General features: G+C 42.3%; 1 protein-coding gene across 3 annotated transcripts in view; it reads right to left on the bottom strand.

Moving 5' to 3' along the window:
* LARGE2 (LARGE xylosyl- and glucuronyltransferase 2) overlaps positions 1-20,603 on the bottom strand; it is a 94,697-nt gene that overhangs the window by 24,467 nt on the left and 49,627 nt on the right. For 2 of the 3 annotated variants that reach the window (XM_089686771.1, XM_089686772.1), the window contains exon 2: positions 1,854-2,038. In XM_089686771.1, the coding sequence (XP_089542897.1) occupies positions 1,854-1,953 (100 nt within the window). In that variant the 5' untranslated portion in view covers positions 1,954-2,038. Of the gene's footprint in view, positions 1-1,853; positions 2,039-16,212; positions 16,232-20,603 lie in introns of those variants that run through there. The other variant, XM_089686773.1, reaches the window with a different exon arrangement.

Below are 20,603 nucleotides of genomic sequence, written 5' to 3'. Positions count from 1 at the left end.
GAGTTTGCTGGCCAATCAAGCACAGTAATCCCACGGTCATTGAACCAGGTTTTGGTGCTTTTGGCAGTGTGGGCAGGTGCCAAGTCCTGCTGGAAAATGAAGTCAGCATCCCCATAAAGCTCGTCTGTGGAAGGAAGCATGAAGTGCTCCAAAATCTCCTGGTAGACGGCTGCGTTGACCCTGGACTTAATGAAGCACAGTGGACCAACACCAGCAGATGACATGGATCCCCAAATCAACAGACTGTGGAAACTTCACACTGGACTTCAAGCATCTTGCAGTGTGTGCCTCTCCATTCTTCCTCCATACTCGGGGTCCTTGGTTTCCAAATGAGATGCAAAAGTTGCTCTCATCAGAAAAGAGGACTTTGGACCACTGAGCAACAGACCAGGTCTGTTTTTCTTTAGCCCAGGTGAGACGCTTCCTACGTGGTTTGTTGTTCAGGAGCGGCTTGACAAGAGGAATATGATATTTAAAGCCCATGTCCAGGATCCGTCTGTGTGTGGTGGCTCTTGACGCACTGACTCCAGCCTCAGTCCACTCTTTGTGAAAGTCCCCAACACTTTTGAACGGCCTTTTCCTGACAATCCTCTCCTGGCTGCGGTCATCCCTGCTGCTTGTGCACCTTTTTCTTCCACACTTTTCCCTTCCACATAACTTTCTATTAATGTGCTTTGATACAACACTTTGGGAACATCCAACTTCTTTTGCAATTACCTTTTGAGGCTTTCCCTCCTTATGGAGGGTGTCAATGATGGTTTTCTGCACAATTGTCAGGGCAGCAGTCTTTCCCATGATTGGGATTCCTACTGAACCAGACAGAGACCATTTAAAGGCTCAGGAACCCTTTGCAGGTGTTATGGCTTAATTAGCTGATTAGAGTGGGACACTTTGAGCCGAGAATATTGCACCTTTTCACAATATTCTCATTTTCTGAGATTGTGGATTTGGGGTTTTCATGAGCTGTAAGCCATAATCATCACAATGATGACAAATCACGGCTTGAACTATCTTGCTTTGCATGTAATGAGTCTATCTCATATATTAGTTTCACCTTTTAAGTTGCATTACTGAAATAAATGAACTTTTGCACGATATTCTAATTTTTCGCGTTTCACCTGTACATTCTATAGTGTGCACACGTCACTTAACCATACTGAACTATTGAGCTATAAAAGGTGAATTATATTCGTTTTCGTTCATAATTTTTTCATCCTTTTTTTAGCTAAAGTTTTAGTATTATATTTTTAAAAAAAATTGTATTTTTAATTTTTTAAACTTTAGCCACTTAAGCTCTGGAAGGTTTTACCCCCTTCAGGACCAGGGCATTTTTTGCTGTTCAGCACTGCACTACTTTAACTGGCAATTGCACGGTCATGCAACACTGTACCCCATGTCTTTTCACCCATATAGTTTTCCTTTGGTGGCATTTGATCGCCACTGTTTTATATAAAATGAAAACCTTTTGGAAAAAAAAAAAAAAAAAAGATTTTACTGTCTGCTATACAATATAGCCAATTAAAAAATTTTTTCATAATTTCTGAATAAGAAAAAAAGAAAAGAAAAAAAAAATCCCAATAAGTGTATATTGATTGGTTTGGGTGAAAGTCAAAGCATCTACAAACTATGGTATATTGGATTTTTTTTTTCTTTTTTTAAATACTACTAATGGCGGTGATCAGCGACCTATACTGGGACTGTGATAGTGTGGCGGGCAATCTGACACTGGGTGTTAAACTGTGCATGTAATCTGGGCTTCAGTTCTCCATATCTGTAAACAACAGTTTTTTTTTCCATAAAAGCCATTAAACTTGGCAAATATGTTTTATCTCACATGTGAAGATTACACTCACATCCCGTGTCACCGACAGACAGGTACAGCCAGGTCACGACGGACAGCAGCAAAATGGTGACAATCAACAGCCGGGACTTGTTGCGGCAGGGGCACAGCATGATTTGGTCCCAGGCGCCTCTGGTGTGCCTTTCAGGAACGGTCAGGTAGGGAAGTCCAGGATCACCGAAGGCAACATCCTACAATCTGCCAAAGAAACAGCGAGATAATTAGTTCCATGGTGTCCCGTGGAACAGGCAATCCTGCAAACTGGCAAGATCAGTGCTGGTTAAACATGAATATCAGACCAGACTATGCCAGCAGGAATGACACAATGGATGGAGAATGGAGGTATAAACTGCTCTGATCTGATGCAAAACCATAGGTGGAGACTGAATTTACCAAATGTACCATTTTTCCTAGATTGTAAGCTCCAAGGAGCAGGGCCCTCGAACCCCTCGTGTATCGCATTGTATTGTTACTGTACTGTCTCCCACTATAATGTACAGCACTGAGCAAACTATTGGTGCTATATAAATACTGTATAATAATAATAATAAAGGGGAACTACTGTTCAACAGAATTTAGATTAATAAGTGAAAGTCATAAGTACATTATAAATGATCTAATTTTGAAATTAGTAGTTTAACACCATCCCCCCGTCTCCATGTATAAAATTAGTCAATAAACATCTCCATGGGGCAGATTTGTTCATTACATATGGGCAGCACAGTGGCTAAATGGTTAGCACTTCTGCCTGGCAGTACTAGGGTTGTTGGTTCAAATCCCAACCATGACACCTTCTGCCTGGAGTTTTCATGTTTTCCCTGTGCCTGCGTGGGTTTCCTCCGGTCTCCTCTCACACTCCAAAGACATGCTGGTAGGTTAATTGGCTCCTGTCTAAATTGTCCCTAGTATGTGTATGTATGAATGTGAGTTAGGGACCTTAGATTGTACACCCCTTGAGGGTTAGGGACTGATGTGAATGTACAATATATGTGTAAAGTGCTCCATAAATTGATGGCGCTATACAAGTACCTGAAATAAATATACAGTTTCTGATTTCTGACTGATAGAGCTTTACGGCTGTTTTCTGTGTGTCAGGTCTGACCGACTGAAGACAAAGCCAGACCAAAACATGAAAGTCCAGAGATGCCTTTAGTTAAGTGTTCTTGCATGGCGACCCCTTACTGTTATCTCACATATATATTCCTATTATTATAGCCAAATTTACCACCCTAACTCCTCCCACAGTTTTTACACTACATAGACAGTAATATACCAAAACGTGCGGATTGTTCCGATTGCTGTGCTATTACTTTGTGGAACGTTTGGCCGAATGGTTCACGAAATATCGACATTTTTGTGGTGAAATTGGTCCCATAGGAATGAATGGCGGAATGTTCAAAACGAGAGTGAGAGCTGACAAAAGCTAGAGTGTGAGCTGAAAAATCAGGACATGATTTCTAAACTGCCATCACTCCCTCATTTTCAAGCCCACCCACACAAATCTTATATCAAAACGTTCAGCTATCCCTGCTGCCACTAAAAAATGTCCACGGCTATAGTCCTGATAGTTTTCACAATATGACCATTTGTTTGCAACTCACGCTGCCCATTGATAGTCATTGAAACTGCACTCTAGCCACCTCAAATTTGAAGGGCAATTTATAAACTGCGACTGTGCCTTCATTTTTAATATTTCAGAGATATACTATGCATCAAAATGTAGGTCTGGGTCTTGTAATTCCCACAATATAACACTCTTCGGTGTAGAATTTACAATTTTTAAACTACAACCGTTTGAAGATGGCAACCGCCAGTGAAGTGAGCAAGTTGGAGCAGTTTGTTTTTAACCGCTCTTCTCTGCCCTTGCTGTAGAGTGAGTTGCCATAGGAACCCAGGTGTGTGAGCAGCCAGCAGAGTGACAAAAGCTAGACTGTTAGCTGAAAAATAAAAGTTGAAATGCATTTCTCACTCTATCAAGCTTGCCATGTGCACTTTTTAAATTTGATCAATCAATTGGTTAGTGTAATGTTTACTATCTTTACTCACTCCAAACACTCCACACAGTTACTCTGCCCAGTCCAACCTTTTCACAGTTACTCAAGTCACTCCAACCACACAACAGTTACTCCAGCCACTCCAACCACACAACAGTTACTCCGCCCACTCCACCTAGTTACTCCGCCCACTCCAGTTGTAGACTACTGGTGGAGGCAAGAACACTTCACACAATTTCCCCAGAAATTGTAGCTTTTCTAGTTATTCATTATTCAAATCAAACTAAAACATCAAACATATTTCGGGGGCAACAAAACTCCCCTTCATAGGGACCGAGAATGAGATAAGGATTTGAATGGACTCAGAAGACACTATAAATCAAATGGATCTATACATAATTTGGTATAAACCAAATAACAATTATACCTTATAACTGGTATTGTCAAACACACTGTGTTCATTTGATCCCAATAGGGCATCTGGGTGATGTGTGGGCCACTTCCATGCACCAGAGGTCCCTCACGGAGAGCCTCAGGAAATAGATATAATGGCTGGACTGAAGGACTGGAATTCAGCACCAAAATTGTTGAGATTAAAAAAAGGTGGTTTTATTCCAAGCAGGTATCAAACTCAATAGCCCAAACACATTTCGAGGACATCACCCCCCTATCCTTTATTAAGACTTAAGAGAATGGCTGTTTATAAAATCAGAATATCTGAATATTATCTGCCAGCTGCTGAAGATCCATTTTTTTTAAACATACAAATATCCTGATTTTATCATAAGTCCTCCTACAGCCGTTCTCTTAAGCCCTGACGAAGGGTGTGAAGTGAGGCTGATGAAACGCGTTGGATAGTGAGTTTGCTACATGCTTGGAATAAAACCTGTTTTGACATCAGCATTTCGTTGTGGTTCTCCAATCCTTTGATCCAACCTGTATGACCTTAACCACCTCCCGCCCGCCATATAGTCCAATGACGGGCACAAGGTGGTTCTCTCGTTCTGGGAGGACGTCATATGATGTCCTCCCATTCTCACCGCGTATATGCAACTCTGGGAGCGCGCAGCGTGGCGATTGGTGGTGCGCTATGTCCCTTGGACTCAGTGGATCACCGATCCACAGACAGAGCCGAAAACGTCGGCTCGGTCATGTGATCAGCTGTGTCCAATCACAGCTGATCACATGTAAACAGGGAAATGCTGGTTATCGGCATTTCTCTCCTCTCGAGCTGTCACACTGACAGCTCGAGAGGAGAGGAGAGCATTCCTCGGAGGGGACATGAACACTAATCATCAGGGCACTGATGATCAGTGTGCCCTGATCATCAGTGGGCCCCAGAAGTGCCACCTGTCAGTGTCCATCAGTGCCAGCTGTCAGTGCTGAACAGTGCCACGTGCCAGTGCCCATCAGTGCCACATATCAGTGCCCATCTGAGCTGCCTTTCAGTGTCACCCATCAATGCCAATCAGTGCCACCTATCAGTGCCGCCTAACAGTGCCAGTCAGTGCCGCCTAACAGTGCCAGTCAGTGCCATATATCAGTGCTGCCTTTCAGTGCCCATCAGTGATGCCTGTCAATGCCCATCAGTGCCACCTACCAGTGCCTCCTCATCAGTGCCACCTATCAGTGTCCATCAGTTCAATCTATCAGTGCCCATCACTGCAGCCTCATTAGCGCACATCAGTGAAGGAGAAAAATCACTTACTTACAAAAGTTTATAACAAAAACTAAGAAAAAACTTTTTTTTTTCAAAATTTTCTGTGGTTTTTGGTTTGTTTAAGAAAAAATAAAAAACCCCAAAGGTGATTAAATACCACCAAAATAAAGCTCTATCTGTCACAAAAAAATTATAAAAATTTCATATGGGTACAGTGTTGCATGACCGCGCAATTGTCATTCAAAGTGTGACAGCGCTGAGATCTGGAACTTGGCCTGGGCAGGAAGGGGGTATAAGTGCCCTGTAGGCTAGCGGTTAAATGGTAACCAGCAATATCCAGTTGATAGATTGCATAGCTGCCCTCTTTGAAGCACTGACAGCTGCCATTCCTCTGCCTGGATGACAGGCCCACTTTATAGAAGGAAAAATATAGTTCATTACCAAAAGCTGTGAAGCAACAGAAATCACCAGCAGCTTATTTCACAGATTACAATCAAAGCCATCTCACGGGGCACTGACCATCAAAGCCATCTCACGGGGCACTGACCATCCAATTAATTCCCCAACAAGCTCCTAAACTTTTCAAGCAGTGGGAAGAGACTTGAAGGGAATTCACACATAGCGATTTCCTTCCACACCTCCCTAAAAGGGTCCATCACACGTTTCCTTTTTAAGAGTAAAAATACAAGGAGAATTGTAACATGGCTGGAGGAAATCAGATAAAAGGAGTTTTCCAGTAGAAGCAGAATTCCCCCTTCCCTGGTCTTGCACCTGATTCAAGAGACAACCTGACCGTAAGAAATGAAAACCCCACATTACCGAGTCTGGATCAGGAAATGAACCAAGAGATCTAGAATTTCCCTTTCCCTGACCCAAATCTTTGTTTTTCTATCAGATGTATACATCTATGGGCATATTTTATAAAGTGGTGAATGCAACTTTCACTGGCGATGAATCAAGCATTTGACATTTAAACCACATGCACCTGGAAAATTCCACATTTATCGCTTTATAAACATGCCCTATAACAGTTACAATATTCATTTTGGGCAGCACAGTGGCTAAATGGTTAGCACTTCCACCTGGCAGTACTCGGGTCGTTTGTTTGAATCCCAACCACGGCACTACCTGCCTGGAGTTTGCATGTTCTCCCTGTGCCTGCGTAGGTTTCCTCCGGGTACACCGATTTCCTCCCACACTCCAAAGACATGCTTGTAGGTTCATTGGCTCCTGTCTAATTTGGCCCTAGTATGTGTATGTATGAATGTGAGTTAGGGACCTTAGATTGTACACTCCTTGAGGGTTAGGGACTGATGTGAATGTACAATATATATGTAAAGCGCTGCGTAAATTGACGACGCTATATAAGTGCCTGAAATAAATAAATAAATCTTCAGCTGGTCCAGTTAAAACTTCAAAAATGAGCTCCAGATTCTGCCTGCCTCCAGTTTTCATAAATTCCTGCCTTGAATCCTCCCTACATTTATACCCATGTAGTGAAAACTGACCACCAGCTAATGGCATAGACAGGGACGGACTGACCATTTGGAAATTTGGGCACTGCCCGAGATCCTGGGGTCAGTAGGGTGCCCCATGAGATGCCCCTGGTACCTTTTTCATAGGCCTTTTGAGTTTGGGCAAGGACACAGGGGCCCCATGATCCCCTATTGCCCAGGGGCCCCATGAGTTGTCAGTCCGCCCCTGGGCATAGACCACTCATCTTTAGTTGCTATAGCCTTACCAACCTATGAGAAGCTCAAAAAGTATATATAAAGCCTAAACTTTGTGAGAGATTCCACTTCACTTCCTGTCCTGGAGATACAACAGGAAATAAAGAATAAAATTCCCTTCTAGTCAGTTGTCACGGTACTGATGTTCATATTGGAAGACCTGTGTAAAGCGCTGCGTAAATTGACGGCGCTATATAAGTACCTGAAATAAATAACATTTTACCGAGGCCCTGTAAAAATGATTTTACCCTGGCAGTTCCACTACTATAAAAGGAAAGCTAAACTTCAAATATAAATAAATATATATATATACACACATAAGTATACACACACACACATATATATATACACATAAGTATACACACACACACATATATATATATATATATATACACATAAGTATACACACACACACACACACATATACACACACACACACATATATACACACACACACACACACACACATATATATATATATACACACACACACACACACATATATACACACACACACACATATATATATATACACACACACACACACATATATATATATATACACACACACACACACACATATATATATATATATATACACACACACACACACATATATATATACACACACACACACACATATATATAAAATTTGGTTATAAAATGTATTCATTACCTAAATAAGGATTAGTTATAACTCTTCAAATAGAGGTAGTATAAAAATCTTAAATTTTCCTTCATATTAGCTTTCTTTAAAAAGGCGTTGATCACCTTTTTAAAAAATGGAGTAAAATACACCGCTTCGATTAAAAGAAAAAAAAAATTGCATGTAATGAAATTTCTTGCATTAAAGCCTGCAAAGCATTGAGGGCCCTTGCAGACTGGACTACAAATGTGGTGACATCATTGCATTTGTAACCCACTGAGATCTACGAATCCCTTTGCCGCTGTAGCAGATGGAACTTGTAGTCTTAACGTTGCTCTAAGAGCGGAGCCACACACAGCTGAGCGACTATCAAAAGAAAGCAGTAAGAAGCCCCCCCTTCCCAGTTTGGGTGGGTGTGTGGTGCAACCATGCATCGTGTTACACCCTAAATATGGGTATACACCATGAAACATGCTCACAAAAAGGTGAGCTGTGCTTTTAAATTGCTACACATTAGTCGAATTACGAACGATTTTTCGATCGAAAACGTCGCTCGTTCTGTAATCCGATGGTGCCACCAATGATTTAAAAAATCATTTTTTTACGAATTTTCCAACATGCTCGGTAAACGAAATGAGGAGGAACCACGAAAAAAAATTGGCCGGTGCCATTGCCCCACTAACAGACGAAAATCAGTCGATTTATTATTCTTAGGTCTGATTGTCAAACAAAAAATCGTTCGGAAATCGACCCATGTATGGCCGGTCTTTGATGATGGAACCATGTGATGAGTGCTCCTCATCCCTAAGGATGGCTATACATGGGTCACTTTATGAATTATTTTTTTGATTGCAAATTGAAAACGTAGTTCGTACTGTAATCCGATGGTGCCACCAATGATTTCGAAAATCAGTTTTTCATGGATTTTCCAACATGCTTGATAAACGAAATGGGGAGGAACAACGAAAAATCGGCTGGTGCCATTGGGGGCCACTAACAGAGCGAAAATCGGTTGATCATTCTTGGGTTGATTTACGAACAATTTTTCGTTAGAAAATTGAACCTATGTATGGCCGGCCTTTGATGATGGAACTATGGGATGAGTGCTCCTCATCTCCATGGTCGGCAATACATGGGTCAATTTGCAAACAATTTTTCGATCGCAAATCGAAAACGTCGTTCATTCTGTAATCTGATGGTGCCACCAATGATTTTGAAAATCAGTTGTTTTTCATGAATTTTCCAACATGCCCGATAAAATGGGGAGGAACCAAGAAAAAAAATCGCCAATGTGCCAATGCCCCACTAACAGAGTGAGAAGCAATCGATCATTCTTAGGTCTGATTTTTGAACGAAAAATTGTTCGGAAATCGACCCATGTATGGCCGGCCTTAGGGATAAGGAGCACTCCATGGTTCCATCATCACACAGGTGAAGACTAAAGCGAAGACTGTTCACTCAGAAGAAGATGCTTGCGGCTACAAGAAGGCAGGACTTGTATGTGGTTTATAGAACTTTTAGGTCTGATTTTTTAACGAAAAATCGTTCGTAAATGGACCCATGTATGGCCGGCCTTTGATGATGGAATCATGTGACGAGTGCTCCTCATCCCTAAGGCCAGCCATACATGGATTGATTTACGAACGTAAGTTAGACAGGCCAAACAGTCAAATTACAAATGATTTTTCAATCGAAAACATCGTACTGTAATCCGATGGTGCCACCAATGATTTCTAAAATCAGTTTTTCATGAATTTCCCAACATGCTTGATAAACAAAATGGGGAGGAACCACGAAAAATCGGCCGATGCCATTGCCCCACTAACAGAGTGAAAATCGGCCGATTATTCTTAGGTCTGATTTTCGAATGAAAAACCGTTCAGAAATTGACCGTTTATGGCCGGCCTTAGGGATGAGGAGCACCACTCAATGTCATCCCTTAGACTGAGATTTCAGTGATCCCCCCCCCCCCCCCAATACCTTTGACACACCTTATGTGGAGTTATTCTACACAGTAAAAGGTTTCCAGTGCAACATGAAAGGAGTCGCAGGGAGTGACAGCTGACAGTGTAAGCTCCTGGAAATCCTCAATGGGATTCTTTTAGCTTTGTGGGATTTCCTGCATCATGTCCCATAAAACCGATACAAATACGTAAAAAGCAAGTTTAGTATTTGATGTTGTGTTGGGATAGCAGATTTCCTGCCTCGTTTTCCAATAAAAACTTGTACATCAAATATGGGAAAACAAGATCAGTGTCTGGATAATATATGGTCTGTATTACGCACATAATCCATGGCGAAGGACGCGGACACCAGGGAAAATAGAAAATACTGATGCTGAAAGATAGTAGGTTAGTTGGCTCCTGTGTAAATTGGCCCTAGTATGTGTATGTATGAATGTAAATTAGGGACCTTAGATTGTACCCCCCTTGAGGGTTAGGGACTGATGTGAATGTACAATATATATGTAAAGCGCTGCGTAAATTGACAGCGCTATACAAGTACATTAAATAAAATAAATAAATGTTACCAATTCTCTAAGGGTATGCAAACTTTGAGTACAACTGTATGTGGTTGACACCATCCAACTCTCCTCTTATTGAAAAGCCGGGAATGGCCCTGTTGCCTGGTCCAATATAGGAAGCGCTTGTTATCAGCCTTTAGGGTTGCCCTAAAACTCCCAGATCCTCGAATCGGGGAACAAGACTGGGAAAGCTACAACAAGTCCTTAAAATGACCGAACAAGTACAGTAGTGTTTGACCAGCTATGACTATATGTACCATAACCTGAATAAACGAGAACTTCCAGAGATAAGATTGATGTTTTTGGCTGACATTAAGCTTGGTTTTTGACATAAGCCGTTTCATGTGTCTTGCATGTGCACATCAAGGAAGGGGGGGGGGGGTAACAGGGCAGCTCTATCTAGCCAGATGAAGGGTATATATCTGTAATGATAAAAAAAATGCTGCTTTATTAAGCTTTATGTATGGGAATGTTTAGAAGCAATCAATGAAATGTGCAGAGTACAACCTGGCGGTGCCTTGCAGAGTGCGCAGCTGTCAGTCTCAGGAATGCGGAGACCTGAAGATATTCATCTTGTTCTCAGATTCTGTCCCAGGACTTTAAATAAAAAAGGACAATTTGGGGCTTGTCAGACAAGTATCCGCTGATTGCTGCGTCCTCCCCTGCCCTTCCTGCTAGGGGCTGCAGGGGAATTACTTTTGGAGTAACTTGGCTCTGTAATAGGAGAGTGTGATAGGATCTTCTAATCCACAGACTGCATTTGTACTTGTATTAATATAGAGACACAGGAATACCACACAACATACAAACACTTCTGAAAATCATTACTGGATCAAATCTGCTCAGCGTCAACACACACAGGAGCTAAACGTTGGACCAATGACTCAAATGTCCTGAAGCACTTTGGGTGTTCTAGAAAACGAAGCAGAGGTGGTTTGCTTTCAGACTATTATTATTATACAGTATTTATAAAGCGCCAATAGTTCGCTCAGCGCTGTACATTACAAAGGGGGACAGAACATGTGACAGAACAATACCAATACAATGCAAAACATGAGGGGATCTAGGGCCCTGCTCTTTCCAGCTTACAATCTAGGAGGGAGGGGATGGTGGCACAGGAGGAGATAGCTGTGGGGGATGGAGTGGTAGGAAGAGTGGAGGAGGTCGGTCAAGTTAGCAGGGGGTGGTGTAGGCTTCCCTGAAGAGATGGGTTTTCAGGGTGCGCCTAAAGGAGAGGAGAGTAGGTGATAATCTGATGGGTTGGGGCAGGGAGTTCCAGAGGACGGGTGACACCCTGGAGAAGTCCTGGAGGCGGGCATAGGAGGAGGAGACCAGGGAACTAGAGAGAAGGAGGTCTTGTGAGGAGCGGAGTGTGCATGCTGGGCGGTACTTGGATATTAGGTCAGTGATGTAGTTCGGGGCAGTATGGTGGACGGCTTTGTACGTCAGTGTTAGGATTTTGAATTTGATCCGTTGCGCAATCGGAAGCCAGTGGAGGGATTGGCAGAGGGGGGTGGCGGAGATGGAGCGGTTGGAAAGGTGAACGAGTCTGGCTGCCGTATTCAGGACTGACTGAAGCGGGGATAGCCAGCGGCGAGGCAGGCCAGTGAGGAGGGAGTTGCAGTAGTCCAGTCGTGATATGATGAGAGAGTGGATGAGCTGTTTAGTGGTTTCTGGAGTTAGGAACATGCGGATTTTGGCGATGTTGCGGAGGTGGAGTCTGCACAAGCTTGTTAAAGATTGGACTTGGGGCTGGAAGGATAGGTTGGAGTCCAGAATGACACCCAGTACTCTGGCCTGCGGGGCGGGTTTGATGGTGGCATTGTTGGACATGATGGAGAAGTCAATGGGGGGTGGTGTCCGGGCTGGGGGGAAGACAAGACTATCTAACAAACCCTGCATGGTTCTGCGTCAGAGCAGTCATGGAGCGAGTCCCTGTTCTGGTTCATTCACTTGGGTGGAAATTTCAGCTTGAACTATTGAGCTCTGTGCATACCATTTTTTCCCCCCCGCATATCTGCAGCTGAGCCCAAAAGGGTCACTGGAAGCATTATTACTAAAAACGTATGCAGTGTAATTTTTAATCTTTCTCCATACTATATCACATTCCAATTCTAATCGCATTTAAATCGCAATTCACATACAAGGAATTGAATATGGTTTGTAGCTGTGAAACTTTTCCTTTTTTTTCCCTTCAGAGACAGTAAAAGGCCTGCAGTGGGCGAGTTTGGGAATAGCACTCCCACACCACAAACAGGGGTTCTCAGATAACCTGATTACCATCAAGAGAGCAGGGAAGGCTGGGGCACTGCAGTATTGTCTGGATGAATCTGAAGTCCAAGCAGGTACACTGTGCTCCCTGTATGCATTGAAAGGTTTGATTTTCAGTTGTGACTAAAGAATATCTTTTTAGAGGATCTAAAGCCAAAATACGTTTTTTGTTTTGGATAGGGTTGCGAACTTCCCCTGTCAGCTCATTTTAGTTTCTCCTGGAGACACAACAAGAAGTGAACAGGAGACTCTATAGTCACCAAACAAGTGTTCCCATTGGAATATTTTCCCTCATCTCTTGTTTTGGTGACAACTGTAAAACGTTAATTTATGAACCTTAAGTTCTAATCCTAAAACAAAAAATAAATTGGCTTAGATCTACTTAATCTGTAAACCCTGAAAACCAATTTTGTACACAATCTGGCCTTGTTCACCTTCTATTAAGGTTCTGCACCATTACCCTACATGGCTGTCCAAGGAGTATTACATAAGCAAGAAAAACACATAGTAGTTAACCAGTCCAGGGAGTGCTAAGAGGCTAAAGAATTTCAAAACACAACTTAACGTCTCCCATCCCCCTCTTAAATACATATTGAGGGAAAAAAAAAGGATAATCAGTAAACTTCAGAAATTCCTGAAACGCTTCACCCTACAGGCCGGCTGCCCCCTATATGCAGCGCACACACCCTCGTCTCCTATACTGCTCATAAGTGACACCACTCCGGCTGTTCTATGGAATTTTAATTTCTAATCCATTAACTGCAAGCTTCTGTTAATAAGGTCGTTATAGACGCTCCGGGGTAGCTGGAAGGAGGAAGGTTTGCTTCCAGCTATATGCACAGGTTCATTAGTTCAGGCCATTTATTAACGCATTAAACACACAAATTTATTCTTGGTTTGAGCAATACCAAGTTTATGAGAACAAGAGTTACTTTATGTTCTCTAGTGCAGTGTCCTAATGACCATCCATAAGCAAACAGAGCTGTCATTAAAGAGAACCTGTACTTTACAATGATTCGAAGAAGCGGCAATCTGGCTTGACAGGAGATTCGCTAGGTCAGTTTTGCCCATGGGTGCCGCAATCACAGGACTAAGTCTGACCAGGATTGAGAGAGGGGGCTCTCATGTATAGGGGGGCCTCTGATGTGATGGAGGCGATTTTGACGTGATGCTAAATTTCATCAAGGCAGTTGTGTGCATCGTCCCAGGCTCAAGTCTCCCATTGATAATTAACATTTTTTTACATTTTAGATCTGGGGTGCCTCAAGATTTTGCATGTTAAAGGGTTGCACAATTAAAAAAAGGGGTTCCTCCAGAGGTTGCAGAGGTTGCTAGGGGTTCCTAAGAAATGAGTAATTTCACTGAAAATTCTTATTGACCACAAATGTAAGAAGCATCCTTCCAAGTGACCATACTACTAATATACCACAAGCTGTCAATCATAATTATTCGGGGATAATCCAATCCCTAGCCAAATCTTGTAGACTTCACCTCCGCAACATCTCCAAGATACGCCGGTTCTTAACCTCTGAAATTACTAAGCAACTTATTCACTCCCTGGTTATCTCGCCTTGACTATTGTAACTCCCTCCTCAGTGGCCTACCTCATCGCAGGCTATCCCCTCTTCAGTCTATCATGAATGCTGCTGCCAGACTCATCCACCTTATTAACCGTTCCATATCTGCCACCCCTCTCTGCCAATCCCTCCACTGGCCTCCACTCAGTGTCCTCCATCCCTCTCTGCCAATCCCTCCACTGGCCTCCACTCAGTGTCCTCCATCCCTCTCTGCCAATCCCTCCACTGGCTTCCCATTGCCCAACGGATAAAAATCTAAACTTTAACAATAACATATGAAGCCATTTATAACTCTGATCCAAATTACATCTCCAATCTTGTCTCCAAATATCACCCAAACTGTACTCTCAGCTCCTCGTATGACCTCCTGCTCTCTAGCTCCCTTGTCTCCTCCCATGCTCATCTCCAGGACTTCTCCAGAGCCTCCCCCATCCTCTGGAACTCTCTACCACAATTTATCTATCGCCTACTCTGCTCACTTTTCCAGCTAATACTGGAATCTTCTATTCCTCCTAACAGTCCATCCCCCACAGTTATTACCTTTTGTACCAATAGCCCCTCCTTCTTAGATTGTAAGCTCCAAGGAGCAGGGCCCTCCTAACCCTCTTGTATTGAACTGTATTGTTGCTGTATTGTCTCCTGCTATATTGTAAAGCGCTGAGCAAACTGTTGGTGCTATATAAATCCTGTATAATAATATTTCGCAAGGGTTAGATCAAAAAGTTATTTTATGGGTTACTCCATGTTAAAAAGACTGAGAATACTGATGTAATGGATATGGCAGAAGTACTTGGGTGAGGCATAGCAAGGCATTACCACTGGTGATTTCACTACTATTCCAAAAAGAGTAGGCAGAAGGTGGGGTGGAGTCTTTATAGAACGGTATACAAAGCCTCCTATGCACTTTTATTTGCAGGGTAGGGTTGACCACAAAAGTACATTACAAATTCTTTGTTAAGTAAAATGGTGCCTGTATAGATTCTAACTCCTATAGCTTTGCCTGGAATGTATTTAGCACTTGGCCTTTTTACTACCATGGTCAGGCATGTGCACTCCACCCCAGGGGGCCAAACAAGCCAGTTTTCACAGGTACCAATAAAACTACAAAGTTCATTAAAAGTCCCCCAAACCACATATCTTCTGACAACAGTTGCCAAATCACTTTCTCATTAGCCACAGGGTTCCCATGGGCTAAATCAGTTACCAGCAATTTGGCCGTGTTATGCTGCTGATGGTGTGTTTTGGCATTACAGTGATGATTTACTCAGAGAAAGGGCCATAGTAAACTGGACCATTATGTAGTGTAGAAAAATACCAGTGTGAAGGGAAAGAAAAAAAAAAGAAATTTACATGGAGAGAAAAATGCACAGCGAGGGCCATGAAAGGGATACAGCCTTGTCTGTGTCAATGCATGTTTGACCATTTGAAGATATCCAAAAAAAGCAATATCCTAATATTACAGTGTCCAAACTAAAAAATAATTGGTATAAAAATTCTGGTGTAATATTTAAGTAAAACCTCTCAGTCAGATCTACTGGTAATGTAAAAAGTGCATGTCTTGACATCCTGACATAAAAACCATTTACGGAGGGGGTTCGGTTTTTTTTGCCATCTGTGTCCCCGTTGCAGATATCTCCTCATTTCCAGTCTGGGAAGACCTCTGCTGCCCTTGATAGTCTGTAAAAAAGAAGTTTCTCTGCAGAGTCCCAGATAGCAATAAAAACCTGACAGAGGTTTCAATCCTTCCCGATTCTATCCAAAACCAAAAAAAAAAAAAAAAAAGTTTTAGCTGGGCTTTTTAGGTCATTGGATCAGTAATAACTGCAGCTGTTCTTGTGAAAAATCTTTAAAACCATGACCTGTTAGGGATAAATAAGTTCTGGAGTTGAAAATTACCGCTCTACACGTTAAACATTTTAACATTAAAAGAAATGCAGGATAAGAGATCTCATTGTGGAGTCCACACAAACCTGAAAGATGCCAACGTGCAAATGAAGCCACCAGAATCCACCCAAAGCTGAAATAGCCTCTTCACAAAGTAACACTGGATGACTACAAGAAGACCACTACAAGTCAGAGGTGCAACCACCAAGCAAAGCACTAGATCCTGTACCTGCACTCCTAATCAGTCCTGGTAGCACAGCAGATGGTGGCTTTGTCTGTACACCCCTTCTGTATAGAATGTGAGGAGGAGGGAGGTGGAGACCGCGGATGGTAAGAACACGGGGAGGGGAGAAGAGAGGTGCGAGTAGGTGTGTGGGGAGGTGAGTGAGAACATAGTGTAAGCAACGTGTCAAAAGTTAAAGAAAAGATAATTAACTTCAAGTTCAAGGTCAAAACTTTCCTAATCGTGAACAAAGAAAACATTTAACGAGACCTGTCAGCAGAGAGAGCAAGTTTCATGGATGAAGGCCACCAATCCACCTGTACATGAAGACCTGTGGTCCACATTGATAGGTTCCGTCTTTATTCTCAAATATAGTAAATGATTAAACACGATCAACAGCTTCCCGTCTCATGGGGAAGAGCAAGGATATAAATAAATTTACCAATGTATCTTTGCCGCCCTGTCTACAGTACACCAAGCACCAATTGGTTACGGCGCCTCCTGCACTTCCATTCTTTTCTAACGGGCCCCCCTTGCTCACATTCATGCAGTAAATAAAAACATCTGGCCCCAAGTGCACCACATTACATACATCTGAAATCACTTATCCTGTGCTGTAGTGTGTTGGGGGACAAAAAGGGTTAGGTACCGATACGTCAAACAGTGCACATTATATTGTGAAGCAAAAGGTGGAAATGAGCCCTAAAGTGGTTGTAAGTGCTCTGGATCAAGACAAGTATACGCTATAAAAGAGTATGATTTGTTCATATTTTTATGTCAAAGACTCTCATTTTTGTCTGCTGCTTCCTTCCCCTGCCATCAGCATGAATCACTTCTGACAAGTTTTCCTGACCCAAAGATAAAAATGGTGACAGGGGAAGGACCTCCAGTAGATCAATTGCCTCAGCTCTGTTCCTTTGAGCTGTGTGGAGGGGGGGGGGTGTCTCTTCCCTCCAATCAGAGCTCTATTCACTGAGTGTGTAATTTCAGCTCTCTGCCTAGTTTTCTGAACTCTCAGGAAAGCTTTATAAATTCAACACTTTGAATGGATATAGAGAAGACTACAGATAAACAGGTACAACCTATTTAGGAGGATTTATTTCATCTATGGGCATCACCTGTGGCCAGTCACTTTACTGAGTACATGTAAAAGTTTACAACCACTTTAAGCCTGGGTTCACACCGATGCGGTGCAAAATACTGTATGTGATTCACACAGGAACCGCACTGCATTCCTGTGGAAATCAGATGCAAATTCTGTGCGGTACATTTTGTATGGCTCAAATCGCACCGTGCAGGACCCTTTTTTTGATCCTCGCTAGAATCTGATCACATGGGTGTTCACATCCAATGCGATCTGATAATGCACTGCGTTTTGCGAACTTTCAGGGGGTGTTAACTTAAAATACACCCCTGCAATGGTTTGTGTGAATAGGGTGTAATTATGATGCTGTGCGGAAATCCCACAAAAATCGGTGCAAATTTTGCACCGCATCAGTGTGAACCCGGGCTAAGGGTAGTTTATTCGATAGTAGCAAACACATCTCACAAAGGGTATCCATCATACACAGACTGGGTCTGGCATTAAAGGTCAGGACTGTCGTTAAAATGGTAACACCTGCACAATGGTTCTCCATTTCTTCCAACCTTGGGATATGCAAAGATGTATTCCTACCATCTGCAGGGATGATGGCCACGTACCATAACCATAGGTTTAGGAGTGCAGTCACAAAGTAGAAAAAGTCCGTGGATAGGGATGATGGACAAGGCCAAGAGCAGAAGTTGTCACAAACTTATCAATGGGAGATCGAGATAGGGGTAACTTTTCAAATCTTCCCAATTGACTTCCTTCCTTGACAGCAGGCCACCTCAGCGGACATCCAATCACTGGTCAATCTAAAAAATCCTGGACCAGGTGACTGTAATCCCATGTGCATCATCTATCAGAAGTCTAGATTAGATCAGCCCATCTCAACCCTTTTACCCCAGAATAAAAGTCAAATCATTTCCAGATTTCATTGGAGGAAGAAAGTACAGCAGAGAATGGAAGTTTCTGGTGTTAGTTCACCTTAAAATGTAAAAAAATAAATAAAATTAAAAAAAAAAAGTGAACAAACCCTTAAAGGATTATCGGGGCCATGCTACTGGCTTTGGACCCAGAATTAGGCAGCACCATGAAATAGAAGGTCAGTCAGCCACAGCTCCAGGACCCTATAGAAACCTCTGGAGGAACCTGATAAAAAATGGCTGTTGGCTCAACACAGTTACCAACAATATGTGGCATTTCAATTGCTATATTGTTGTCGCATTTCAAACCATTCCAATTATACCAGTCGGAGGCAGACCCTTGTACAAGACATCAACAAATTTTGAAGATCTGACAGATCCTAACCTGTTTATGGTCAGGATGGCTATAAATAGCCTGAACCTTCCCCAATTTAACAGCTCATTCAGATACTCATGTGGAGGATGGAACCCATTCAGTGCTGCCCTAGGGAGCAAGAATGACAGCTTTCCAGCATTGTAAATGCTCATTAAATCTCATGGAGTATAAACACAACTTGCTAGCAAATCTGTAATTGTCAGAAGGTGTTAACTGCTTCTGGAGTAGGATGGGGAGAGGAATGGACACCTAATGCTGGCCATATCCTGAGCGAATTTCAGCTTCAGCCATACACGCTTCAATAAATGATCAATTCCTTTTCCAATCGAGCTCTTTGATATGAATAATCAACAATCCATTAGATCAACATGCCACATATGTGGATTTTGATCCATAGTTACATTAAGAAATCTGTTTTCACCATACAATCTCAAAACCTAATAAAAGTACAATTCTATTCATGAACAAAGTATCCCAGTGCTGCCAACTGATGCAAAACTATAATTTTCCAAACTGGCCGATCTAATTCAAGTCTAAAGCAAAAGCATGATCCAATTTGCTCCTGCAGGGAAAAAAATTCCTTCCTGATCCCCCAAGAGGCAATCAGATATTCCCTGGATCAACTTTACCTATAAATGTTAGTATCCAGTTATATTCTGTGTATCTAAGAAACAATCCAGGACTTTTTTAAAGCAATCCACTGAGCTGGCCAGAAGCAACTCTTGAGGGAGTCTATTCCACATTTTCACAGCTCTCACTGTGAAGAAACCTTTCCGTGTTTGGAGATTAAATTTCTTTTCCTCCAGATGTAAAGAGCTCCCCCTTGTCCTCTGTGATGACCTCAGGGAGAATAACTCTACACCGAGTTCACTATATGAATCACTGAAGTATTTATACAGGTTGATCATATCCCCCTTAATCTCCTCTTCTCCAGAGAGAATTCAGTTCCTCTAATCTTTCATTATAGTTGAGCTCCTCCATGCCTCTTATCAGTTTGGTTGCCCTTCTCTGTACTTTCTCCAGTTCCCCAATGTTCTTTTTGTGAATTGGTGCCCAAAACTGAACTGCATATTCCAGATGAGGTATTACTAATGATTTGTACCGGGGTAATATGATATCTCTTTCTCTCTGGAGTCTATACCTCTTCTAATACAAGAGGATTTTGCTCGCTTTAGAAACCGCAGCTTGGCATTGCATGCCATTATTAAGCTGTGATCTACCAGAACCCCCAGATCCTTCTCCACCATTGATTCCCCCAGTTGTATCCCCCCTAGTATGTATGATGCATGCATATTCTTAGCCCCCAAGTGCAGAACCTTACATTTATCAACATTAAACCTCACTTGCCACAGTTTCCCAATTAAACGGTGCAATGAGGTCGGCTTGTAAATTGGAGACATCCTGTAAGGACGTTATTCCACTGCACAGCTTGGTGTCATCTGCAAAGACTGAAATGGTCTTTATAATCCCAGACCCTATATTGTTTATAAATATATTAAAAAAAAAGGGTCCCAACACTGAACCTTGGGATACACCACTGATGACCCTGACCATTCAGAGTATGTACAGTACTGATTAAATAACAATCGTTTGTTCTTTTATCATACGGTAAACATTTTTGTTCTCATCCTTTTTTTAGATATTTTTGCATGAACTGTTGTGATCGGCTCTCAAAAGCCGTGTACTAATGATCCGATTATTGGACAACTGCTCCGAAAACAGTATGTTTCATCCGATATTCTCATTGTGTGCACAAGGCCTAATTTTTTTTTTTTTGTAAATTGCTAGAGTTGATCTTTATTCCATTCACTCTGGGCTGTTTATTTAAACAATTCTTCCGATCCCTGCTCTGCAATTGCCTGGAGAAGGTA

The sequence above is a fragment of the Staurois parvus genome, unplaced genomic scaffold, assembly GCF_062004578.1.
Source record: "Staurois parvus isolate SC_StPar_1 unplaced genomic scaffold, SC_StPar_1.0 ptg000410l, whole genome shotgun sequence".
NCBI classification, from domain to species: Eukaryota; Metazoa; Chordata; class Amphibia; order Anura; family Ranidae; genus Staurois; species Staurois parvus.
This window is presented reverse-complemented; position numbering and strand designations above follow the sequence as displayed.